Here is a 27,560-nt window from a genome sequence, read left to right as displayed (position 1 = left end):
CAAGGTATTTGGAGTACCAAGTTGTCTTTTGTATCTGATAGAATGTTTATTCTTACAGCTGATGCAAGGGCACAACAATCTCCACTTTGTTTATTTTAAAAAGCTGCTAGTTCTGATGGTTAGAGAAAAGTGGCTGATGCAAAACAATTATACAAGGGCAGCGGGGGGAATTAAAGTCAATTGAGTAACATGGGATTAATTGATCAACTATTTAATTACAAATTGTGGAATTTGATTTGGAATTTAATAGCAGCTATCAAGGGATGCTGTGTTGTCTTCATTAAGCATCCTCAGATACTGTATTGCCTAGTTATGGATACTGTGATATTTTAATGTTAATTAAGTGATAAAGGAAGATGATTAATCAACAAAGGACAGTTCGTTACTGACAGCTTCGTTACAGCAGAAAAAGGAATTTGCTTTTCAGATAAGGCATCTCTTGAAGGCTGTGATCCTACACATAATTCTTTGGAATTAAATCTGATTTCAATAGATAGGATTTACTTCCAAGTAAACATAATGAGTTTCAAACTGTTTGATCATCAGCTTTCACTAGCTACTGGTACTTTTAATAATTACTTGTCAAATTGTGAAAAATAAGAGGAATTGAGGTAAACTCATATATTTAATACGGGACATGGGTGGCGCTGTGGTCTAAACCACTGAGCCTAGGGCTTGCCGATTGGAAGGTTGGCGGTTTGAATCCCTGCGACGGGGTGAGCTCCCATTGCTCAGTCCCAGCTCCTGCCAACCTAGCTGTTCAAAGGCACGTCAAAGTGCAAGTAGATAAATAGGTACCGCTCCGGCGGGAAGGTAAATGGCGTTTCCATGCGCTGCTCTGGTTTCGCCAGAAGCAGCTTAGTAATGCTGGCCACATGACCCAAAAAAGCTGTCTGCGGACAAATGTCAGCTCCCTCGGCCAGTAAAGCAAGATGAGCGCCACAACCCCAGAGTCGTCCGCGACTGGACTTAACTGTCCTTTACCTTTTATCATATATTTAATCCAGAAATGTCTCAGAGATTTATGCTATGCAGAACTCTCAGGGTCCTCTAATGATTACATGCTTGCATTAGAAATTTCCAGTCCAAGGAACAAAGGCCTATATGAACCATCATCCACAGATGCAGCTACCAGTTACCTGAAGATGTGATCTGTGGGCAGGGGACCCTAATCTGGTAGAGCTTACTGATGTGCAATTTCCCCCTTTTGATATCTGAATCACACACACACTTAACACATGGCTATAGTTTAAATATGAGGGTATCAGCATCATGGTGGAAGCAAGCCCATCATTAGCCCATCTAAGCACTACAACGAATCCCCGATTTGTAAACTGCTCCACGTGTTTTGTTTAGCGTTCCGTTGCTGTCTGAAATAAAGGACTAAGAAAACCATGCCCAACAAGTATCAAATCTGCATGCCACTTCAACTAGTTTAGCCAGTAGAGGGAGACATCGTGGAACATGGGCCACGTCAAATAACAGAAAGGCCCATGTCCCCAGTTCTTGAAGGATTCTTCTTCATAGATGGAAAGGTGGAAAGGGAAGAGGGGAAAGGAGGCAACATACCTGCTCTCACTGCATTCCTTCTTCTCCTTCACATTCAACCACTTGCGGAGAAGGAAGCGCTTGCGCCGTGGAGAGGCACTGGGAGTGGAACAGTTAGACCAAGGTGTGTCCTCATCGCTGGAAGGGGTGATTTCAATGGAGGGGAGCTGTAGGAACTCCTTGCTGGAGGGCGCAGTCTCTAGGCTCGGATCCTGGACATTCCTTGTGCGCCGCATCCTGAACCGCCTTCGGCGCAGGGTCGGCGTGGACGAACTGGACCAGGCGTGGCCGCACTCTGCCACCTGCTGCTCCGGGACTTGCAGTGCCGGGAGCTGGAGGGTCTCTGTCATCTTTGCAGCTGGCATCAGGTGCCCGTATCAGTTCTCCTCCCTCCCTCATTTACTCTTGACACTCTCTCCTTCTCTCTCTTTCCCACCCCACTCAATGCAAACAACACTGAAGACTTAAAATGCGCCTTTCTCCCTCCTTACCGGGCTTGGCATCCTCCCTCCCTCTCCAGTAGGAAATCTCATGTTCCTCAGGTGGTTTCATTTAACAGGAGCCCAGAGGGAGCCAGCTCGCTGCAAGTTGCTCTTGACTTCCTAGCCCAAGTCCTTCAACTCCCGAGAGCAACTTTGTCCCGCATGCTCAGTCAGCCTCCTTCAGAGCTGCAGCAGCCGGTTTAGCATCGGGGGGCAGGCACACATGGAAGCCGAGCTGGCACCAACCAGCTTCCCTCCACTCTGCTCTGCTCTGGCTTCCAGCGGTCCTTGCTTGGCTCTCCTTTTGCTCAGTGGCTGAAGGATTCTCCTCCGGAGCTGGGCTGACAAAACTCTCCGCTGTGTGTACTCTGGAGTGACCAGGTGGGAAGCTGTGAGGAGGTCAGAGAAAAGAGAAAGAGAAAGAGAGAGCGGGGGAGGAAGGAAGGGAGGAAGGAAGGAAGGAAGCAGTGATATATGATAAAACTGGCAAAGGAGGAGAAGAGGTGGGAGGGGGGATTTGTCTTCCCCCCCTGTTGCTGATACGCTCAGGCAGCTGCTGCCGCTGCAAGTGTAACCATACACTTAACCTCAAGGGACAAGGGCTCTGTTACCAAATGTGCTGCTCCGATCAGCCACACTGCGGCACATGACAGAGGAGGAATGAAAACAAACCTTTCCTACCAGGCGGTTGGCTGCTCTCTCCCTCCATCTCCCCCTTTCAGGCCAGATGTCCCACCCTGCCGAAGGAGGGGAAAGTTGGTGACCTCCAGCGTAGGCCTTCAGCTGTTGCTAAATAGTTTTTTGTGTGTGCCTTGTTTGAAGTCAAGGGAGGTAGGAGAAGGGGGGCGGGCAAAAGCCAAGGAGAAGCTAACAGGCTGCAGCACTAAATGGCTTTCCTTTTTGAAATTTGAAGCAACCTAAAGGGAAAAAGCAAAAGCAAAGTCTCCAATAAAACTCCTAGAATCTGGAAGAAAGCCAGAAGATGAGCTGGGAAATTCCTGGATGAGATCTGTACACGGTAAAATTGGCTGAGTTTTGTCTAACACAAAATTGAAGAGGTCCTTGAGGGGCAAAATGTCCAAGGGACTGCAGGGGAGGCAAAAGAGTTTCAGTGAGCCTGGGGGCCATTATTGCGTATGTACACATCACATATTCCTGCAGAAGTGTCCAAATAATGTGAAAGACAGAAAGAGAGGTTTCAGGGTGAAGGGCTGCTTCCAAAATGACATGCTATGCTGACAGCATTTCAGAAAGACTGGCAGATGACATGCAAAGACATCTAAGCACATAAGACGAGACAGTGGGAAACACCACGACAAAAGCCCTAGATACTATAAAGCAGTGCAAAAGAGAAATGGATCTCTTCCAAGCATAACTTCAGATGGTAGTGAAAGAAACAAATACAAAGATGCTGGAAAACTCAAGAGATCCACAGCCACGGTTCTCCCTTGATAGCTGCAGCCTAGTTTAGTTGTAGTCCATCACAGATCTCCCAGCACAGATGAAACTCTTTCTCAGACAAATACATTATTCTGTCATTCAATGGAAGGCAAGTACGTAAGGAGATAATATTTGCATTCTCAGACTCCCTTTGTGACTGGGTTGACTCAAGTAAAGGGAAAGAGAGTAGTATGCATTATCTTAGTGCTTCACAAAAATTCATTTGAGCAATTTCCTCCTTGTAAGGAGCTGTGAGTAATTTTAAGCCGTCAAACCTAACCCTTGTGGGGCCCCGACACACGCTGCCTGGCAGCTGATGCACTCTTGCTCCTTGCAGATGCTGTTTTCGCTTTCCTAATTGCTTCTCTGTGGTCAGTGGCCACCTGTGTCACTTGCTCCTGACCAATGTTTATTTGCGGAATGCTCATTACGACGAACAGAACAGGGCATCTGAGCATCAAGTCAGGAGTTTGTAAGGAGGCCTCCTGGAGAGGCAAATGTCGAAAACAATAGAACTAGATGCATTTCACGAGCAGGTAGGAACTCCTAAGGAATCCAGCCTTGCAGAAAAGTCAACAAGAGGAACAAGACATGACAGTGTTACGCTGAACAAACAGATCTGCAGAGGTTGGAGGTGGATTTGTTCCTCCAAGAGCATGTCAAAACAGTACAGTGGTACCTCCAGTTACGAACTTAATTCGTTCCGGAGGTCCGTTTGTAACCCAAAACTGTTCTGAACACGAGGCACGCTTTCACTAATGGTACCGCTGGCACGCCACTTCCGCTCACACCCCAGGGCAAAGTTCGCAACAAGAGGCATCTACTTCCGGGTTAGCGGAGCTCGTAACCCAAAGCATTCGTAAGGAGGGTGGTACGTAACACAAGGTTCCACTGTAGCTTCCATCATGGGTGTTTGAATGCAGTCCTAAAAGAAATGGAGGGGAAAGAAAGTATTGTGCGGAAATTACTAACTAGTGAGGTATTGTTATACTGCAAGCACAGTTTGGGTCTGTGCCCCTCACACCGATGTTGCAAGTCCCCAGCTTCTCATTTGCACACTGGGTTTTGTATGGCACTCACCACTTGCAAGTGACTCCTAGCCACGATAGCTTTGCTCTGCGTCCATGGCAGGAGGCAGTAATGCTTGCAGGTCCTGCTAGTGGGTTTTCCCCAAGCATCTGGTTGGCCACAGTGAGAACAGAATGCTGGACTAGATGGGCCACTGGCCTGATCCAGCAGGCTCTTCTTACAGTATGTTCTTAAGTGTCAAAAGTACAAGAAAGAAGTTGTGGTTTTGAGAGAATGCTAGGAGTTCCTGTGAAAAATCGCTAAGTCCTTCATGGAACACCCACTTCCCAGGTTCCTTGGTTGGGAGCTGGGAGAGTTAAATGGCTCTGAAACATATCTAGATCCATACTGAGGATACAGCCTTAGAAATAAGCAGTGAATCACAGCAACCCAAAATTTGCTGCAATCATTGGATGGGTGGGTACATAACAAAACCGCTGTGCTGTTTTATGGAGAATAGGTAATCTTTTAGTTTTATCATTTTGATGAAAAGATGGTTTGAGGACTTCTAGCAGGCTGAAAGACAGGGAATCAATGAAAAATTAAATGAAAGAATAAATTAATAGGCATGTCTCCCCTGCCCCCAAGTGGATTCTTCCATTTCTTGCTTTGATTCTTATTCCCAAAACAGTACAAGGTGTTCTTGCTACTAGAAGTTTTCTAAGCAGATTTTGTCATTACTAGGCAACGCTTACTTATGCCATAACATTCGGTGTCACTTTTTAATTTTGGATAGAGGACACTGGACACCTGTCTGATGCTCTTTGAAATCCAGGAGCTGTGTAACAAGAGAGACAGTACAACCTTCCTCATGATAAGGCGTGAAAAATACCAGTGACAAGCACTGAGGGAGGGCAGAGAGTTCTTGCTTTTTAAGGGGGAAAAGACTGGTGCTACTTCAAAGATTAGTAATTTATTTATTCTTTAAAGTATAAAGCTAAAGCAAAGTCTTGCTTGTAAGCACTGGTCCCACAGAGCAGGGCACACAGCACTTTTATTTGAAGCAACTAGCATTTAAAACACTGAATGCAACCAGCTTGTGAATCATACTGGAGTCTTTGTCAGCTGAAATAGGCAGGAGAAGGGGAAAACATTATAGTACTGGATTGTGCTCTTTAACTATAGTTGCAGATTTTTCAGCACCAAGACAGAGCAAGTTTGTTCCACATTGAGACAATAGAGTCCAGAAACTTGGGTGGGTAAATCTGCTGCCTGGGACAGTCATATCTTCTTTTCTGAGCATCTATGGGTGGGGCATTATTATTATTATTGTTGTTGTTGTTGTTGTTAGTCCTGCGTGTCTCAAAAGCTTGCTTTCAGCTGTAAGCCGCCCAGAGTGGCTGGGGAAACCAGGTGGGCAGGGTACAATTGTTATTATTATTATTATTAGTAGTAGTAGTAGTAGTAGTAGATGATTATCTAATGCATGTCTCAAAAGCTTGCTTTCAGCATTTTAAGTAGTAGTAATCTCACAAGAGCGGGACGCGTGTGGCGCTGTGGGTAAAACCACAGTGCCTAGGACTTGCCGATCGTATGGTCGGCGGCTCGAATCCCCGCGGCGGGGTGAGCTCCCGTCTTTCGGTCCCAGCTCCTGCCCACCTAGCAGTTCGAAAGCACCTCCGGGTGCAAGTAGATAAATAGGGACCGCTTACCAGCGGGAAGGTAAACGGTGTTCCGTGTGCTGCGCTGGTGCAGGCTCACCAGAGCAGCGATGTCACACTGGCCACGTGACCCGGAAGTGTCTGCAGACGGCGCCGGCTCCTGGCCTCTAGAGTGAGATAAGCGCACAACCCTAGAGTCTGACAAGACTGGCCCGTATGGGCAGGGGTACCTTTACCTTTAATCTCACAAGAAAACAGTTTCTCTTGCTCTTCAAATGGCTAGTTTTAACCTGCCAGCGATGGAATGGGACTATCACTTCCCTTTAGAGATCTAGATTGTTTGAGACAAGACCCACCCTACACGCCTAATTTATGAAAGCAACCACAAAGTGATTAAATAGCTAGCTAATCTGGGCAAGAAACCTTCTACACCTGTTTGCTTGGGCAGCCATGTGGGATGCACATGGTTTCTGAGAAACACACTGGATCTAAAACGCATTTACCTTAGAGCTGGTAGTTTTGGGTAACTGAAACAGAGACGTGTCTTTGTGGACTCTGGAGGCTACACTGATTCTGCTTTCACTGATTATGAATGCCAAGTAAGATTTTTGCAGAGTGCTCATGTCTCTTATGGAGAGCGTCCCATGACAGCTTTGAACTTCCCATTACTTAAGGAGAAGGAAAAAAAGACAGCAGCAAAAACAGAGGGGGCTCCCTGACATATATTTGCATGTGCAAATCAGCCTCTGCAGCACAGCCACTGTGGCACCAAACACTGACAGTAGTACTGAACTCTCATTATATTGAGCCCTGTCTCTGTGAGGAGCTCGCCTGCCCCTCCACATATATGCAGCTCCACTCCATACATTTAAAGTGCATTCAGTGCACATTTAAAGCACACTATAACCCCCAAAGGGACGCGGGTGGCGCTGTGGGTTAAACCACAGAGCCTAGGACTTGCCGATCAGAAGGTCGGCGGTTTGAATCCCCATGACAGGGTGAGCTCCCGTTGCTCAGTCCCTGCTCCTGCCAACCTAGCAGTTCGAAAGCACGTCAAAGTGCAAGTAGATAAATAGGTACCACTCTGGCGGGAAGGTAAACGGTGTTTCCGTGCGCTGCTCTGGTTCGCCAGAAGCAGCTTAGTCATGCTGGCCACATGACCCGGAAGCTGTACGCCAGCTCCCTCGGCCAGTAAAGCGAGATGAGCGCTGCAACCCCAGAGTCGGTCACGACTGGACCTAATGGTCAGGGGTCCCTTTACCTTTATAACCCCCAAAAAGAATCCAGGTAACTGTAGTTTTCCCATAACAATCCTATGATTCCCACTAGGGTTAACAAACCATCATTCCCAGAATTCTCTGGGGGAAGCCTTGTGCTTTTAATAGGAATTGGATGTGCTTTAAATGTATGGGTGGGGACATACCCTCAATTTACTACAGCTGTTATTGAGAGAACAAGTCAATGCCAACAGGGGTTAATGATTTGGGGAGGGAGACTAAAAAGAGAGGCATGGGAGAAGAACAGGAACTCTGAACAGTTTCAGTGTAAGTAAAAAAAAAAGTGAACACTCCCATAAACTATATATTTTAAAAACTAACTGGGTTAAGAGCTGCTTTCAGTCTTATGTGTAAAAAAAATGTCCTTTAAAGAGGCTCTTTCTTCACCCAGCTATTTTGAATGTTGTTGTTAAAACAGAAAATTAGAGACATAATTGAAAATACCCCCACCACAGCATACCCATTACTTCCAAACTGAGGAAAATCCTCACAGCGCTAAACAGGTTCACACAGTCCATGGAATTTGGCTACTTGGCAGCCAAGAAGCTCCATTCCAGCTAGGTGAATGCATTCCAATCTTAAGTTTTAATGTCGTAAATTTCTTTTTATGCTGTGAACTGCTACAGGTTACGCTGTATGATTTTAGATGAAAGTTTCCTTTTATTCCCTGTTTTACTATGTAAAGGCCTTTAGTGATATATTGGTAACTTACAGATGGTACCTAACACCACGGAAACTAGTGCTGATACGCCCAGGAGCATCACCAAAATGCTGGAGAAGCTGCACCTCCACAGGCACATACCTCCACATGTGGTGGGAATGTCCCCAAATCCAACCCTACTGGACATCAGTCATGCAAGAAGCATGCAAAATAACTAAGCAGGTATTAGAAGTCACCCCAGAACTGGCCCTACTGAACATCTGCCAAGATAATAACGCCCACTCACATTATAAAGTGCTCAAAACTGACCTACTCTCAGCAGCCAGAAGCATCATAGCCAGACACTGGAGAGACCTGTTAGGAGTAAACATGGATCAATGGTATCAAATCGTATGGGAAACAGCGTACAGAGTTGTTCCGCCTGGCCTTTGGCTTGGAGTCAATTTAATTCCCTCCCCCTTTTTCTTTTTTCCTTTCTCCTCCTGTGATGAGGCTGCACTTTAATGTTTTAATGTTGCATTTTAACCTTGTTTTTAAGTTGCATTCATTCAACTTGTTTTTATTACTGGTTGTTAGTTGCCCTGAGCCCGGCCTTGGCTGAGGAAGGCGGGGTATAAATAAAAAATATTATTATTATTATATTATTATTACTACTACTACTACTACTAAAAAAGCTAGCCAATAAACTGAAACAAATGGGGGACAAATAGAAGACGACGCCTTCACTCTGGTATGGTTCCCCTTTATCACATACATAGCCCAACCAGACAATTACAAGAATCCACCGAGAGCATACGAATCCATATGGCTAACCTGATCCAAAAATCCACGCCCTCACACATATAAACGAATCTCACTACAGCCAACCAAAGACAACCAACCACACCCTAGGCCACCTCAACCTCTCTCACCACCAAGGAAATATAACAAGCAAATAGAAAGAGAACCCACACAAGTGATGCTGACCCCATACAGACACTATGTAGAATAATAGAAGCATTACACCCCACCCCACGCACCATCCCCCCTCCCCCTTTCTTCCCAACCTTATACTGCATGAAACACTAATGTCTCGCAACAGATCCGTAGAAAAAACAACTTGTAAAAAGAGAGCATGCATGTATTTTTGTAAACTACGAAATCTTTAATAAAAATTATTATTTAAAAAACCCAGAAAATTGGCCGTCCTGTGAACACTACGTAAAACTTGTTGGCCAGAATTCTCAGTCACATGACCAATGCCCAGTTTGGCCTTCTCTTCTACATTAAAAAGTGATGGAATGTTCTTGCAAAGCAGCAAGAGGGAGGCAGCTGTGCAGTTTAAGCCTTGCTTGTGGAAACACTCCCTGAGCACAAACTAAGAGGAAGAACAAAAGGAATCTGTGCAAAGTCCTGTGTCCTGCTCACACGATGTGTGCATTTTGCTTCGTAGCCTGCAATAAATCAGAGTCTCTGTACAACTCGGAACAGCATCTTTTACTGTTGGGTGTATTACAATCTCAGTTATTAAGAGGTGACATTTGCTTCCTGGGTTTCTGTATCACTCTGGTGCTTTCCAAAGAGAGGAGAGGTTGCCCTTCCTTTGAGCACTCAGTAGATCTCTCATACCTGCATAGTACTTCCATCTTGGGTCACAGCTCATAGCACACACCATTAATCACAGGGGAACCAGCTTGCAAGTACAAAAGGTCTTTGAGCAGCACATATTTTGCTCCTGTTCTGTGAAAATTCATGCTCTGGTAGCTCTGGTCAGTGGAGCCTTCTGTAGAGAAGCCAGTTGCCCACGCAAAGAACACACAAATCTTATAACTTGTACCTAGGAATGGATGGAACTGTTTCTGCTTTTTCTGGTCTTAAATTTACCGTTGTTCTTCATATTTCAGAAGCAATTTGTGTTGTGTTTTTTTTAAAAAAACCATTCTGCATTTCAGTGCAAATTTCTCCTAATATACACATTTTTCCATGCCATTTTGTAAATATACACACTTCTGCAAGTCGTTTCCCATAATATAATTATGGTGTTGTTGTTCTGATAGATAAGAGGAGCAGAGAGAATTTGTCCCTGTTGCATAAACTTCACTACATTTTTATACTGGGTGGAAGGATGGACAGTATGCTTTCTCCCTCCTCCACAGAGCCGGCCCACCTGTTAGGTGGCAGAAGCACTGAGGCAGCACCCCACTCACTCTGCTGCTGCTGGAACAGCCCCCCTCACCAGGTTTCAGTAAGAGGGAGACACTCCAGTGTGCCACGTTGCTGATCATTTTCCCTGCCCCTAGGGTGGAGAAGTTGAGTGGCAAGGCCTTGCAAAACCCTTGCTGAAACTCAGTGAGAATGGGGTTCTGGCAGTGGCAGAAATGGTGGGGCAGGCAAGGCATTCCAGCAGGGTCAGGGGCAGGAGAGAGCACATACCCATTTTGCCTCAGGTGGCGAAATGGGATGGACCCCCCCCCACAAAATCCACCCCCCTCCATCATCCCACTTAAACATGTGCATGCAATTCCTGGTCACCTATGGCTAAATGCAAGGCCATTTGGGGCCATTGTATATGACCATTCTGCTCAGATTTTTACTTTATTTAAAATTATTCCTTAACTCCTCTTATTCAGAAGGTTATGGTGTAGTTTCAAAAGTGTGAAAATAATTCGCACAGCGCATGAACAAAATATTTAACAACAGGAACAAACAAGCAAGCAAACAACTAAACAGAACAAAGCACTAAGGGGCGGAAAAGGCTGCTCTGACTCAAATTCCACCCAAAATGTTTGTGCAAAAATGAGGGCCTTACTTAATCTGGGCTTGGGGAGTTTTCTAGCAATCTTGCCAGCCTGCTTCCCTGGCAGTGAAGTCTGGGAAGTTCTCCTTTCCGCAACTGCGAGTTTCCTTTTACACATCAAGTGCAGCCACAGTTTTCAAGTGATGAGCATTTTGCTAAGCAGATGTTAACAAAAGGGATGGCTGTGAATCAATCCTAAGCATCTCCCTTTAGCTGAACTCCCAACTGCTGGGGCTTTTCCTTTGCAAAGATGGGAGGTGTGCCAAGTAACATGCGAGGCACCAAACGCCTTGTCCATAAGGGAGCCATTGCTCTCATTTCCCCTCTGCACAGAGCTAATAAGCAGAAATGTTTAAAACTTGATCTGAACTCCCATGAGCCACAGAGCCAGGGAAGGAGCCAGACAGTTCCTGCCTCCCAACGGGTAAACTCGTTTTGTAATGAGCATGTAGAAATTGCTTCCTAAATTCCACTTCTATCCATCATCTCCCTGTTACCCACAATCTCAGCAGAGGGACCATTAGAGGAAATTTCCGAAATGAGTTAAGTGCCTGGGTGGCAGAGAAGGCATTTTCTCTTCCAGCTCTTCCTTCAGAAGGGAGCTGCTTGGGAAATATTTTACAGACAAGTGAAAAATAAAAATCCTCTTGCACTCACTTGTTTAAATGTGACCCACCCCACAGAACAGCCAGGGAAGCCACCTACAAGCTATATTGCAGAAGCGTAGCCAATGTAGTACAGTAGGGCCAAGGGCACGTCCCTGGTATAGGAATGTGGCAGAGTTCCCATCACCTGGTCCTCCAATATTCCATCATCACTGTTCTCTGAATACACAATCCCTTTCTCCGTCTTTAGTTACCTGGCACAGGTTAGGCAGCCCTATATCAATATAATTTATCCTGCTTAACAGCACAAGTTTATCAAGCTGCTCTGATCATTTAATGGGTGAAACCCTACTATGTGTTATCCTAACAGGAACCCCAAGAAGTAAATTAGGGTGAGAGAGAGTTACTAGTCCAAGCTTCACCCAGTGAGCTTCATGGCTGAGAGAGAACTGAAACTTTTGTCCTAGTGTGGTACTGTAACCACTACACCATGCAGACTCTTGAAAGAATGGGAAATAGTTTCAAAATGGGAAGTATATGGGAAATTTGTGTATTTTGTTATTATGACACAGATAATCCAGGTTCAGGGTGAGCAAACAACTTCTAAAAACCTAACAAGATTAATTGCATGTACTGTGTGCCCATGTTTTACCTATTATAAACATTAAGGGTGATTTCAAGGGCCAAAAGACCCAATGGATGTGGTGATGGTAGACTGTGGTCTACTGGTGGAGCACTGGCCAGTTTCCAGAGGACCATCTTGCAACTGCTAGCTGCCATGAATTGCACCCAATGTTAGTCATCCTCAAGAGTAGCCCTGCTGAAATTAACAGACATGACTAATTTAGTTCCATTAATTTCAAATGGTCGTTGAATGCAGTTCTACGATTCTTGTGAACTTTGCTGAACAAGCAGACTTGCTGGTCTGATTTAGCAAGGCAGATCTCGTGTCCTTAAGCAAAGAGGAAACTCACTTGACAAGGATGAGTTATGAATACAGGGATAAATTGGGAGGAAAACAAGCTCCAAACCAATCCACTTGGGTCCACAGACAATTTGTTTCTATGTTTTTGGATGGGTGGATCAAACGTCACTTTCTGCTACTCCCCTTGCCATACCCACTACTTTCTTAGGCTTTCATTTCTCTTCCAAGCCATTCTCCCCGTCTTTCTCTCTCTCCCTGGATCCCTCAGATTTGCACAAAACCAGGAAACTGCACAAACCACATTTAAAAGTCAACACCAGATACTGAGCAGCAAATTTATCTGAAAAGTGTGTGCTGAGAATTTACAATCGCTTTTATTTGTTTTACCGATGTGGTGGTAAGTATTCCTGGCATGCTCCTGAATGTAGATAGATAGATGATAGATAGATAGATAGATAGATAGATAGATAGATAGATAGATAGATAGATGATAGACAAACAGACAGACAGACAGATGGCTGACTATCGCTTTTGTGCACTTCCTGGGTAGATTTTCAAATAATAATAATAATAATAATGGTACATGCACACTTATCTGTGTGCATGCCCCATCAGCACAGCATAATCAACACATCAGAAGAAAGGAACAAACACAAGAAGGAAGACCCACTGATGGGAATGAGAAAGACCCCAGTTGCATCTCATGTACAAATCTCAATACTGTATGCATGACTGTGGACTACTCCAGTCTAATTCGAATGGGGGGGGGGGAGTGGATTAACAGCTAAATAATGCTCAAATGTGAACAAGCCCATTGCTGACCCTTTGCCTGGCTGCAGTATGTAGACGGAAACAGTTGCACAACCATGGATAGCAAAGAGCAACCTCCTCCTGTGTCGCCGAGGCAACCAGATAAAGCAAGCTGCTAGCTAAGCAAGCTAGCATCTTTCCATTCCTTATCAGCCAGTGCCTGATTACCCTTTAGTACTTTAGTACTTTTACTAAGCAATTACTCTTTAGTGCGCTTTCTTCTTCATTTTTGCTGAGTAGAATCAGTGACATCAGCAAGAAATACTCTAAATGAAACAGAAATTAGATCTGATAAATTCACAAATAAGTTTCTATTTGAATTAGGGGCAGTTCCGTGCGAAGTCCCCGGCCCTAAGTCCCCTGGAGTAACTAGCTCACCCTGGTTGAGCCAGGCTTAAGGTGGGTGAGCCAAGGCTGGTATAAGTCCACAAAAGGGATGTATTGGCAGGGTGGTGGGAGCAGAATGTGGACATGACCCTAAACTCATTTAGCTTGGTCAGGTGGCCTAGCAACCCAGCACAGATTACTATTCTAAAGGCTTGTTTTCCAGCTGGCAGCATTAGTCAGTGCAGCAGCAGCCTCACTGCTGAACAGGGTTTAGATCTGGCATAACTTTACACTGGCTTAACTTACACCAGTTTCTTGTACAGTGGTACCTCAGGTTACAGGTGCTTCAGGTTACAGACGCTTCAGGTTACAGACTCCGCTAATGCAGAAATAGTACCTCGGGTTAAGAACTTTGCTTCAGGATGAGAACAGAAATCATGCAGCAGCAGCACGGCGGCAGAGGGAGGCCCCATTAGCTAAAGTGGTACCTCAGCTTAAGAACAGTTTCAGGTTAAGAACAGACCTCCAGAACAAATTAAGTTCTTAACCCAAGGTACCACTGTACAGTACATAGGACTGTTCTCTCTGTTTCACAAATTCTGGGTAGAAACATTGTTACTCGCCAGCCCTCATTCAGTCAGTCTTCACGCTATGCGATCTCCTCTAGAGAATGTACGGGTGTGTATATCACAGGAGCTAAAATAAGGGTACAGTATCTGGGATAGAGGGACACAGGTGGCGCTGTGGGTTAAACCACACAGCCTAGGGTTTGCTGATCAAAAGGTCAGTGGTTTGAACCCCCATGACAGGGTGAGCTCCCGTTGCTCGGTCCCTGCTCCTGCCAACCTAGCAGTTCAAAAGCACACCAGTGCAAGTAGATAAATAGGTACCGTTCTGGCGAGAAGGTAAACGACATTTCCGTGCACTGCTCTGGTTTGCCAGAAGCGGCTTAGTCATGCTGGCCACATGACCCAGAAGCTGTACGCCGGCTCCCTCGGCCAATAAAGCGAGATGAGCGTGGCAACCCCAGAGTCGTCCGCGACTGGACCTAATGGTCAGGGGTCCCTTTACGTTTACTATCTGGGATAGAGGTGATGTTCTTTTAACCCTCTTGGTATTGAGCCATAGCATAAATATGAAACACCCTAATATCTAGTGTTCCCTTATCCACAGACCACAGTAGATGCTTTTGGGGAGGCTGGCCATAACTTTTTGAAGTACTAACTGTGCAGACATGTGATTTACTCAGGAACATTATGGCATTTTCTGCCTCGTTCCCAGTTCACATCCATAGGCGAATACTATGGCAATTAATAACCACTGATTAATATGCTGGCTGTCAGCCTTGGCTAAACAAGGTCATAGATTTTCTAAGGCTGTACGTCAAGAACAAACGTGATGTTGTGCCTGTCGTAGCTTACATAACCGGGCCTCTGTGCTGCACCTGACCTATCTGGCATCCAGATTCACGTCTTAGAATCAGTCCTAACCCTCATATGCAATACTCACTTCATTTCCCCCTTCCACTTTTGCCTGTTGATATAAAAGAAAGCAGGATCCCAAGCAGTGCTGGCAAATAAAATGGATGACACTTAAAGGATATTAAGTGCTGCCAAGCATCATTTTTCACACTTTGGATTTCTGATATTTTATTTAAGCTGTGCCTTGGGTTCTCTTGGCTGCCGTGAGTATTAATACACTTTAAAATTGAAAGCAAAGAGGCAAATATTCATCTCAAAAGTTGATTTCACGAAGACCAATAAGTTATTCCTCAGACATTGCCACAGGGATAGGGGAGAGTGTCTATGTGGGTGCCTGTATAATGGAAATATGGTCTATTTGTGTGGCTGCGACTGAGGAAAGGACAGAAAGGCAAATCTTATATCATAAACATTTAATGTGCTGAAGATGAATAGTATAATTAACAGTGGCATACCTATCAAGTGCCCAGGAAAAAACAGGACATCCCATTTTTTTGTGCAAGATCGCGGCAGCCACTTTGCGTTCTGCACTTTTGTGCTGTGTTCTCACCCCGAAAGAAGCACATTTTGGGGGTGAGAGCAAGGCACGGATCATGTGACTTGCCTGGAAGCACATCCCAGAAGATGCGTGTCCTGGGTCCGAAAAAATTGGATGGTATAATTATTTATTTATGTATTTATTTATTTAGTTAGTTATTTATAGCCCACCCATCTGACTGGATTTCCCCAGCAATTTTGGGTGACTCCCAACAGAATATTAAAAACACGATAAAACATCAGACATTAAAAACTTCTCTAAACAGGGCTGCCTTCAGGTGTCTTTTAGAAAAGTAAGATTGTTGACATCTGATGAGAGGGAGTTCCGCAGGGCGGGTGCCACTACTGGGAAGGCCCTCTGCCTGGTTCCCTGCAACCTCACTTCTCACAGTGAGGGAACTGCCAGAAGGCCTTCGGCGCTGGACCTCAGTGTCCGGGCTGAACAATGAAGGTGGAGACGCTCCTTCAGGTATACTGGGCCAAGGCCATTTAGGGCTTTAAAGGTCAGCACCAACACTTTGAATTGTTCTCAGAAACGTACTGGGAGCCAATGTAGGTCTTTCAAGACCGGTGTTATGTGGTCTCAGCGGCCACTTCCAGTCACCAGTTTGGCTGCCACATTCTGGATTATGTAGTGGCCTTTTCTGTATAGTCAACAAATTTCATCTTAAAATTAAAAACATAAAAGTCAAGCTGAATTTATTGTAGTGGCATCTCAGTTCTGTTGCTGACACTGTATATGGTTCTGGAAAACTCTTGCAAAAATATTTATTTTGCCACTAGTGTGATTAAGCACAAAAGAGCATAAGAAAAGCCAGTGGCCCATTGTTGTCCAGTACAGTGGTACCTTGGGTTACATACACTTTGGGTAGTCCAGTACAGCGGTACCTTGGGTTACATACACTTCGAGTTACATATGCTTCAGGTTACAGACTCCACTAATCCAGAAATAGTACCTCGGGTTAAAAACTTTGTTTCAGGATGAGAACAGAAATCATGCTCCGGCGGCGCGGTGGCAGGAGGCCCCATTAGCTAAAGTGGTGCTTCAGGTTAAGAACAGTTTCAGGTTAAGAAGAGACCTCCAGAACAAATTAAGTACTTACCACTGTATCCTGCTCTCACAGTGGCCACCCAGATGCGGGAAACCCACAAGCAGGGACCAAGCAGAAGAGCATTCTCTCCTGAGGTTTCCAGTAACTGGCATTCAGGAACATTACTACCACTGACCATAGGGTCACAGCCTAGCCAGCAAGGCTAGTAGCCATCAGTAGACTTCTCTTCCATGATTTTGTCTAATCCTCTTTTAAAGCCATCTAAGTTGTATGGCATCACTGACTCCTGCGGGAGCAAGTTCCATCGTTTAACTAGGCAATGCCTGACACAGGATTTCCCGTAGCTAGGAGATGGGGCTTCAGTGTGTGCCCATAGATCTATTTGCATTTCCCAATGGAAGGCAAATATTTATTTTATAAAGCATTAAAAACAGCAGGTAACAAGTGGATGAGAACAGTATGCAAAAGAAGACAGCATATGTAAAGTTACTTAATTTGTATGATGTACACAAGTCGCCTCATTTAACTTTTCCTGGTTTTGCTATTTTTGTCCTTGCCCGGAGTATGTCCAGACCTCCCTACTGCTGCTCTCTGGTGGCTCAGTTATTGCAGACAGTACAGTTATTGCATTTGAAGAGAGCAGCCCTTCACTTTGCACATGGCTCTTCTACCCTGCTCCGCAAAGAGCTGGTGATCCTTACGTTTTCGGTATAATTTAAAAGTGTGACAGGATGAGCTCTAGTCCAAGACTGAAGCAAAAGGGGGGGAAAGCATCAATATTGCTTTAGACAAATAAGTAAACTGAAGACAAAGGCCCTTGGTGTATTCTTAAACGATTGCACATCTTCCTCCTGTTCTCACAAATGTCCTGTAGCCTTAAGTCAGACTATTATACAATCTACATTGCAACAGACCCCTTTATCATTCCTGCATTTATTCAGGAAAGGGTCGCAGCTTAGGGATAAAGGTATCTGCCTTGTATGCAGCAGGCCCCAAATTCAATCCCTGGCATCTTCAGGTGAGAGATGTCTGAAACCCTGGAAAACTATTGCCAGCAAGATGAATTAATGGTCTGATTCAATATAAGGCAGCTTCCTGTGTTCCTATGTTCCTATTTAGGTTGATCTATACTAAAAGGCATGGGGAATTATAATGAAATTACTAATACTTTTTTAAAAAATGAATATACTGCTAACATTCCCCTTGGGCTAAGTTATCCGTTGCTAACAGATCCCTTTCTAGATTACAGATTTTTTAAGTTTCAGATTCCAAATTGCTGACTGGAATGCATGCATTTTGTAAAATTCTCTCGGGGTGGTTTACATCACTGCAATTATAGTTTTAGCGATAACAGAATAAAAATGTGATAAAAAATAAATTTTGCAATGCACTGACAACAGTAATAAACCAGCAACGCTAAAAAGACACACATCCCAGAATGTAAAACCCAAAATGCCATTTGTTGCGTAGGCCTCACAAAACAAATAGGTCTTCAAAGCCCTTCTGAAGGACTGGTGAGTGTGCTAGCCTTTCAGAAGTCAGCTGGTGATGAATTCCAAAGGCATGGGGGATACCACTGAAAAGGCCCTTTTGCTCATGGAAGACAATTTCATTGATCTTGGTGGCAGGCAGAGGAGGAGGACCTCTGTCGTCGATTTTGATGTGTGGGCAGTTAGATGTGCCTTCAACTACTGGTAACTGTTCGAGGCTTCAGAGGTTAAAATCAGGACTTTAAATAAGTAGGTGTTAGCAACAGTAGATTTTGACAAGTTGATAACACATTGTATGTAGAACCGTCATGCTTCTCTAGTACAGTGGTGCCTCACAAGACGAAAAGAATTCGTTCCGCGAGTCTTTTCGTCTTGCGATGTTTTTCGTCTTGCGAAGCACGGTCCGTCGCAACTGCGCCTCTTCAAGCGGCTTTTTTTAAAAAGCGCAAGACGTTTTCGTCTTGCGAAGCAAGCCCATAGGGAAATTCGTCTAGCGAAGCAACGCAAAAACGGAAAACCCTTTCGTCTAGCGAGTTTTTCGTCTTGCGAGGCATTCGTCTTGTGGGGCACCACTGTATATCTTTAACCAAAAGAGCAATCGCCCTGTTAGCTTTTTAATCAGTGGAAGAGAGGAAGATTTCTGAGTAAACGAATACATTATGTGTTGTCCTCCAGCATCGCTGAACTTTCTTCCCCATCAGCCTTGGCTGCTGGCTATGCTGATGGGGACTAAGGGAAGTTGGAGTCTAACAGCATTTGGGTGTGGGGGGACACAGCCTTCCCCATTCCTGAAGTCCAACCTTCAACCATACATAATAGTAGTTGCTGGGGTACTCTCAAAATGACCTTCATAATGAGCATAGGAGTGTTATAACCATCTCACTATTTTAATCTATCAAAACGACCAGCACAGGGATGAATGTTTTGATCCATGTTTCTAAACAGTGCCAGATTTACGTGTAAACTAAACAAGCTATAGCTTAGGGCCACACTCTCTTGGGGGCTGCCAAAAAATTTAAAGGGGAAAAAGTGGGTGTACATTTCCAAAATATAAGATAAAAACAGATAAAATAAAACCTACAGTGTTTTGTGTTGTGTATGGACCTATTAGGTCCATAAATTACCATATAGCATATATTCAACAGAAAAAACAGCGACAATTTGTTGTTGACAAAGGACAGCTGGACATATAAAGGGCCCCATTACCTTCAGTAGTTTAGGGCCTCATCAAACATAAATCCCGCCCTGCTAAACACACACATTTGTTTCCAACCATGTGTTAATATGAAGTCTAGAAGCAGGCTCTTATCTTGCCTCTGGAAGGCTCTCAGCTTCAAGCCTCCAGGGTACAGATGTAGAGAATCGTTACTGTTCTCTTGTAGTGTGCTGCAACCTCGCCATGCTTGACGCACATTCTAGAGAGGAAGGTCAAGAAAAGCTCCTCCACCTGATACAGATTTTCCATTATTCCTCCCCTTTTTGCTTTAACCTCTACCTGGGGAGTGTGCATCCCTTTCATATATTTCTCAGCAACTTATCTTGGATTTCTAATCAACCACATAGCAGCTATTCATCCGTATCTTGATGACGTTCCTTCAACTATGTGGTTTAATCATGGTAGAAAGAGACCAGTCATATTCTTTCTTACGGCAGTACTGGGTGTTCTGAGACGATATCAGATGCATCTGAAGGGGACGAAGGTTTATGAGTAGGTGTTAGCAGACAGCACATGCAGAGGAGCTTGAGATACAATCAGCCATGTGCATGGAGGACTGAGGAGGGGACACGGTTTTAATTACGGTTCGGGAGAGGATGTCTCTTACTTTAGTCTGATCAGAAAAAGATCTTATTGAAGGTCATTTTATGCAGATAAAACTTTATAGCATGTTGTCTTCCAGGCATACAGTGGTACCTCGGGTTAAGAACTTAATTCGTTCTGGAGGTCCATTCTTAACCTGAAACTGTTCTTAACCTGAGGTACCACTTTAGCTAATGGGGCCTCCTGCTGCCGCCGCGCCGCCAGAACACGATTTCTGTTCTCATCCTGAAGCAAAGTTCTTAACCCGAGGTACTACTTCCAGGTTAGCAAAGTCTGTAACCTGAAGCGTCTGTAACCTGAGGTACCACTGTACAAGGAAGTAACATCAGTACAAGCTCAAGGATAACAGCTAAGGGGCCAGCCCTCTCTGTTAAAGCTCTTGCCAGTAGTATATTGGCAAATTCACAGCCACACCCCCTCACAGCTAATGGCACAGCATAGGGGGGCCAAGGCAGAGCCATAGCTGGCGGGGGGGACGGGACGGGGGACTTGCCAAGGGTTTTGCCCTGGGTGAAGCCTCCAGACCAGAGGGGAGCCAGTGAGGCTTTCAGCCTGTGTGTGTGTGTGTGTGTGTGTGTGTGTGTGTGTGAAAATGCGCTTGGGGGTTCCAAACTGGGTCTTTGACCTGGGTGAAATAAAGCCTAGTTTCGCCCCTGGGCCATGGTCCTGGGCGCAAATTTCTTTTATATATATATATTCAAAGTTTCAAAAAAAAAATTTTTTTTACACACACACTTGTTCATATTAAACCATAGTCCATATCAGTACCTTTATGTGGTTCCCTGAACCCCCAGACTTCCCCCTACCCCTCCCTTGGCTTCCAAAATTTATCTTCCTTTTTAAACTGCATCTAATTACATTTATCTAAATTATTATACTTCAATTTTATCCTTTGTCGTTTTAAGTTGCAAGTGCTCTATATCAACCCTGTTAACGTTTTTAGAATTTTTACAGTGTTCTTTAATATATTCTATAAAGTTATGCCATTCTTTGTTGAATTTGTTATCCTCTCGGTGCCTGATCTTCCCGGTCAGCCTTGCCATTTCCGCATAGTCCATCATCTTCATTATCCATTTTTCTCTGGGTGGGGTTCTTTCTTCACGGGCGCAAATTTCTGAGGGGCCTCACGACAGGCTCCCTCATCAAGGCCAGAGCTGGGGAAAAGTAAGCCATGCTCATGCCAGGCCTTCAGGGCTGGGGAGGCAGTGGTGCCCCCTTCTCTTCGTTGTGGGGGCTGAGAGAGAGGGAGGGGAAGGACACTGCCGGTGCCGCTCACCAAGGAGGGGGGAGGAAGACGGGAAAGCCATGACTGTTTAAAATGGAATCACAGTGCTTTAAATATTTTGTGTGGTTGTGGCCTCAGGAGCATTTGCTTCAGAGTTCCACAAGGCTTCCATCATGCAAATAAAAACAGACATTAATCAACTCCAGAAGCACTGAAGAACCTAATCAAAACCCAGAAATGAAAAACAACAGAAGCAGTGAAATTAGTACTCAAATCTGGAATGTGACTCGTGCCCTGAGATGACAAAGTATCACAGCTGTGGCCGCCGGCATTTCCCATGAGGTGGGGAAATCCAACCGTGGTGTCAGCTCTGACTGCCATCTTCTGCACAAAGCGTGCCTTGGGGTAATTGCAGTAATTAAAGCAGAAGAAAATAACCATTTCTGCTTCGCAGAAACATTCCGCTCCTTGGACAGCTGCAACTTTCTGAATGGGAACCCAAGCACCGCTCACTGTCAGACGGAGCCAGAAACGTGTGACTCACTTGAAAAGACTTGATTATCTTAGAGCGTACCAAGGAGAGGAAGATGAGAAAGGAGTTTGGGAACACAGATGAAAACATACACATGAGTCATCAAAGGGTTATTGCATGCTCGTTTTCTCGACAAAGAGACGCCTGCATCAAGGAATCTAATTCTGTATCAAGAAGTTATGCAGATTGAAAATATTTGCATATATGTGCCAAATTTACATAATTCTGATTGCAGCACTTTTCTTTTTTTGGGGGGGGGGGGGAATAGGAATTGAGCTGGTAGAGAAAGCAAAGAAGAAAAAGAGCAAGAAACCTGTGAAATAGTATCAGCTAGACTACTGGAATGCACTTTGCATGGGGCTGCTTATGACAGTGTTTCCCAACCTTTTTTGGGCAAAGGCACACTTGTTTGAAGAAAAAAATCTCGCGGCACACCACCATTACAGCCCCGTGACGTCAGCGCGCAGCGTCACGCCGGTAGGGACGCACGAAAGTGAAAGTTTTCAATTTTTTTCCCTCCCCCTTGCCGGGGAACCTCCAAGCTTTGGGGGTGGGGGGGGAGGAGGCAGTGCAGCAAAGCGAGGGACTGAGGGACGGCGGCAGCTGAGGCGGCGGCGGCTGTGGTGGTGGTGGCGGCGATAGCGGGCGGAGGAGGGGGCGGCGGCGGGGCCGAGGTGGCCGGCGGCGGCGGGGGAGGCGGCGGCGGGTGGAGCAGGAGGGCGGCCGAGGCCGGTGAGGGAGTAGGGTTGCCCGGGGCTTGAGGAGCCGTCGCCGGGAGTTGCTGCTGCTGTTGTTGCTGCTGCTGTTGTTGCTGCTGCTGCCCGGACATGCCGGCCTCCTCCTCGTCCGCTGTCTCGCGCTCCTCCCTTTTGCACGCGCTCCCCCTCCGCCGCCCCATTGGCTGGGTCCTGTCAGCTGATCTTCGTGTGTGTGTGTGTGTGTGTGTGTGTGAGTGAGGGGAGAATGGAGAGAGAAACCTCGGCACCACCACCGCGGAGCCGTCCCCGGCTCGACGCGGATCCTCGCCGCCGCCGCCTCTCACCGCCCGACTCGCCCGCCTCCCTCCCACGGCACACCAGCCAACCTCTCACGGCACACTAGTGTGCCGCGGAACACCGGTTGGGAAACACTGGCTTATGAAGATGGTCTAGGAGCTACAGCTGGTTCAAAACACTGGTACTGATGGGGAACCCAGAAAATCCAAACACATTACTCCAATTTTGCACCACTTGTGCACTGGCTACCAATAGGTTTCCAGGTCTGATTCAAAGTTCTGAGATTAACATTTAAGGCTGTAAATGGTTTGGGTCCAGTTTACTTAAAGGACTGCTTTTACCCAAATACCCCTGCCTCTAAGCTCATGGGGTCTTCTCAAGTGTCTTGTCTGTATATTAACTAATTACAAGAAATAGGGCCTTCATGGTTCTAGCCCCAAATCTATGGAATTACCTTCCAACTGACATGCCTGACCCTTCGATTCTAGCATTTAGGTGATGGACTCTGAAGAGCTTTCTTTTCATGGTTGCCTTTAACTGATACCATAAATAGCTTGCCTCTCTTTTTATATTCTGCCATGACTGGAATTCTCTTGTGCCTTGTTTTCCTACTCCTTCATATATAACTTGTGATGGTACAGTCATCTAGAGACCTAGATTAAGGCTAGGAACCATTTCTAAAAATTCAAAATGGAGCAAGCTTCTTGTTTTAGATGGAACAAGCTTGTTTTGTGCCCTCCAGAGAGTTGGACCCAAACCAATGGATTCAAATTACAAGAAAGTAGATTCTGATAAAGCATTAGGAAGAACTTTCTGGTGGTAAAAGTTCGACAGTGGAAGTGACTCATCAACAGTGGAAGTGATGGTGGAAGTTTCCATCTTTCATTGGAAGTTTTCAAGCAGGGGTTGGATTTGTTTTTAGCAGAGGTTGGATTCTTTAGCTGTGATTCCTGCAATGCAGGGGGCTGGACTAGACGATATACCGTATTTTTTGCTCTATCAGACTCACTTTTTCCCTCCTAAAAATTAAGGGGAAATGTGTGTGCGTCTTATGGAGCGAATGCAGGCTGCGCAGCTATCCCAGAAGCCAGAACAGCAAGAGGGATTGCTGCTTTCACTGCGCAGCGATCCCTCTTGCTGTTCTGGCTTCTGAGATTCAGAATATTTTTTTTCTTGTTTTCCTCCTCCAAAAACTAGGTGCGTCTTGTGGTCTGGTGCATCTTATAGAGCGAAAAATACGGTGTGTTTTTCTACTGTAAATTCTATCAAGGCAGGGGCCAGCAAGCTAAGGACTGCGGGCTGGATCTGGCCCAATAGCCCTCAGGATCCGGCCCAGGGATGGTCTGTGGATTGGTGATTCTCTTTGTTATTTTTTCCCGTTAATTTTTTGGGGGGGGCGCCGTCATCCCCCCCCCCACACACACACCATGGCGCCTCCTCCCTCCTGGTTTCTCCCCCCCCCCTTCTCCCCACCCTGCGTAGTGGGCTGAGCTGGCTGAGCGCCATTTTGAGCAGCGCCTCCGGAGCTAGTCAGCCCTTTCGTGCCGCCGCCCTGGTGCTCCTGTGGGCAGTCCGGAGCTCTCCCCGCTGGCTGCGCGGCGGCGATCTAGCCTCCGCTGCCGGCAGGAAGGCTCTGAACTGCCGGAAGGCCTCTGGAAACCTTCCTGCAGTCCGGAGTTCACCCCACCACTGGCACAGTGGCAATTCAGCCTCCACTGCCAGCAGGAGGGCCCCCATCCCACCCCCAAAGCGTGGAAGAGGTGCCGGCAGCAGGAGGCCCAGCAGGTCGCAACACAGCACCAAACCCAGGTGAGGACTCCCCATCCAAACAATGACTTTCATCAGGGCAGATAAGAATATTATTATTATTATCATCATCATCATCATCATCATCATCATCATCATCTACAATACTGTCTGGCCTGCCTGGTGCTCTTGCATGGAATGTGTCCTTTTAAAATGCATCTGTGGGTTATTTGTGGGGCCTGCCTGGTGTGCATAGTGCACATAGGAATTCGTTCATTATTATTTTTCCCCAAAATATAGTCCAGCCCCCCACAAGGTCTGAGGGACAGTGGACCGGCCCCCTGCTGAAAAAGTTTGCTGACCCCTGTATCAAGGCATCAGAGAACACATTGTGTCCACCACTACCACCACGCCTGGGGTAGACAGTTTTCTGGTGGTCAATTCTTAGAGACCTATTTGAGTATCTTCCTTGGGGGGGGGCAGGGTTCCCTAATAAATCCATTACTGAACAGGTCACAAAATAACTGAATGTCTCTTAGACTTGCTATAATTCTTAGCTCTGAACCTGTCACCTCTGTTCTTCTGAGGCTGTGATTATGTACTTTTTATACTTTGTCCTTTTTTGAATGGCTAGTTGACAGTAATGAATATTTGACTGATTGAATAGTCCAGGCTGGAGGTTACCAGAGCGTGGGTAATCATGGCCAGCTCTCCCTGTCTAGAAATAGCCATAGATGGCATGCATAGTAAAGCAAGGGGAAAGGCAATCCTAGCCACTGAGGTCATCTGGGTTCCAGAAGCACCCCCAAACAACACACCTGCTCCTTCAAGGGGAATGCAGCCCCATTAAGAACAGGTCATTCTGCCATTTTCCTGACATGGGAACCACCCACCCATAGCTGACATGGGAACCACCCACCCATAGCAATTCAGATTCTTGGTCCACATCCAGCCTATTACACATCCAGCTGTTTCTGTACTTGCATTCTTTTCCCTGGTACTGATGGAACAGAGAGACAGAGTTGGAGCTCATCAACGTACTGGTGATACTGGTGGGGAGTAAGCTGTACTGGGATGAAAAAGTGCTATTTAAGATTCACAAGCCACCTGGAATTGGAGCAAACAGTTAAGCAGCAAATGGAACCCAATTAATTGAGGATGCTAAAATCCAAAACAGACTGGGAGGCGGGGAGCATACAAAAGGATCAATGGTGAAACAATTCACTGTAAGCAAGTACACAGAGATGCACTTTGAGCCAAATCCCTAATCCAGGAAAGAGAGGGCCATGGTGGGCAGTTCAGTGTGCAGCAGAAGAGAAAATAGCAAATTTCATGTTGTGAATCATTAGGAACAGACTGAAAATAAATCTGCCCTCCTCATAATGCCTTCGTGTGAATCTATAGCTTGGCTGCATTTAGAAGACTATGTACAGTTCTCATGGTTGTGTTTTTTTCATTTTCTAAAGGACACTGCAGACTGGAAAAGGAACAGAAAACAACAGACCAGACATTCTTTTTGCCTGACTGGAATGTGCCCTTGAACTGTGATGATGCCTCCTGCTTGCCTAGATAGAGGATGGAGAGATGTGTGGTTGGTGTATATAAACTTTTTGCATGGCCAAGGCAGGAGTGCCATCAATTGCTCTGCTCATGTTTGCATCTGGTCCTGCCTGGTCTGCAAGTCCCAAAGGTGGCCCACAAGCCCTTGGACTGAAAGGGGCTTCCCCATCTCTGTCCTATACACTTGGTAATTCTATCTCTAACAATGCTTTCTGTCAGTTTTCTCAAAATATACGTTAAGCTAATGAGCCTGTAATTTCACTTTTAAAAAATGAGTGTTACACTGGGCACTTTCCAGTTCTCAGGTACAGATCTTAGGTACCACTTACCTATTTTTGTTAAAAGATCAGCAATGCCACATTTGAGTTATTTAATAACTTACAGGTGGATCCCATCCAAATCCAGCAATTTGCCTGCTGTCAATTTGTCAATACAGCCTAGAACTTCAACACTTGTAACCACTACTTGTCTCAGTTCCTGGCTCCTGTCCTGAGAAACTCATCATAAAGATCTTCTGTACATCTTCTGCTGTGTAGACAGATGCAAAGAATCCGTTCAGCTTCTCTGCGATCACCTTTTCCTCCTTTAGCCCACCTTGGACTTCCTTGTCCATCTTCCTTCCTAGCCAGTTTCTGGCTCTGATCATCAGCACAAGGGATTTCAGAGATTCAAAGCACGTTGGATTTCACATCTCCCAGAGAAGCCTATTAGTAAATTGTTGACCAAGCTGTTCAGGTACCTGCACATGTGTTGCTCTCTCTCTCCCCCCCCCCCCACCACCACCAGACTCCACTTTTACAGAATAATTTGACAAAGCAGAACGGCTTGAAAACAAGAACCAGCAGATCTGCAACAATGCTCTCCTGCAATTAACCATTGCAGCCCCATAAAAGTCAGACAACGAGCATTTGGTTTACATTCCAAGAGCGGTGATGCACAGAGCAATCTTTCATATGCAAGTCTCAAGAAAATGTAAAGGCTTTGGGATGAATTATGTATCTGATGTTCTTTATATATAGTACAGAACTGTTGAATTATTTAAGATTGCTATGTTTGAATCTCCTGCATTCTAAGAGAACATCAGCATCTACACAACACTAGATATTACACTGAAATATGGGAGATGTTTAGTTTATTACTATGTTGTATATTTTTGTGTTTTTGCATTGTAAAATGCCCTGTGATCCTTGGATGAAGGGCAGTATAGCGTTTTAATACATTAATAATAATAGCAGCTGAAATATTCCACTGAAATCCAGACAGCAAAGTTTTCTGTAAGGGCATTCTCGCTCACACTGATATCTCTTTCTACTCCCACAATTACTGTGATCGATTATGAAGGAAAATGCCAAATTCCTGCAACTCCTCTTCTCTGCCTATAATATCATCAGGTCTGAAAACAAATCAGGCACAAACAGGAGGACATAAGTTAAAGTTTAAAGGAAGTCAAAGAAATGCTCAGCTTGGTACATTGAAGCAGTGGCACTCATCCAGTGTGGCTCTAGCTACTAGGCACAGCTAGATGGCAACCTAGGGCAGTGATTTGTGAGGGACAGCATATTTGCCACAGCAGCAAATAAGGCTCTCTTTTATCACCTTCATC

General features: G+C 45.4%; 1 protein-coding gene and 1 long non-coding RNA gene across 5 annotated transcripts in view; one reads left to right on the top strand and one right to left on the bottom strand.

Annotated features, from left to right (window-relative positions):
• The window catches only part of GRAMD1B (GRAM domain containing 1B), a 209,355-nt gene that overhangs the window by 141,552 nt on the left and 40,243 nt on the right, over positions 1-27,560 (bottom strand). For 2 of the 4 annotated variants that reach the window (XM_083480962.1, XM_083480963.1), the window contains exon 1: positions 1,570-2,601. In XM_083480962.1, the coding sequence (XP_083337088.1) occupies positions 1,570-1,913 (344 nt within the window). In that variant the 5' untranslated portion in view covers positions 1,914-2,601. Of the gene's footprint in view, positions 1-1,569; positions 2,603-27,560 lie in introns of those variants that run through there. The other 2 variants (XM_083480961.1, XM_083480959.1) reach the window with 2 other exon arrangements.
• Positions 2,961-26,411, top strand: LOC310696121. Its single transcript, XR_014520443.1, has 2 exons — positions 2,961-3,048; positions 25,864-26,411. It is a non-coding gene; the product is annotated as an uncharacterized lncRNA (long non-coding RNA).

This window comes from Podarcis liolepis (assembly GCF_965112155.1).
Source record: "Podarcis liolepis genome assembly, chromosome: 16".
Lineage (NCBI taxonomy): Eukaryota > Metazoa > Chordata > Lepidosauria > Squamata > Lacertidae > Podarcis > Podarcis liolepis.
Note: the sequence above shows the minus strand (reverse complement) of the source record. Positions and strands in the feature narration are given on the sequence as shown.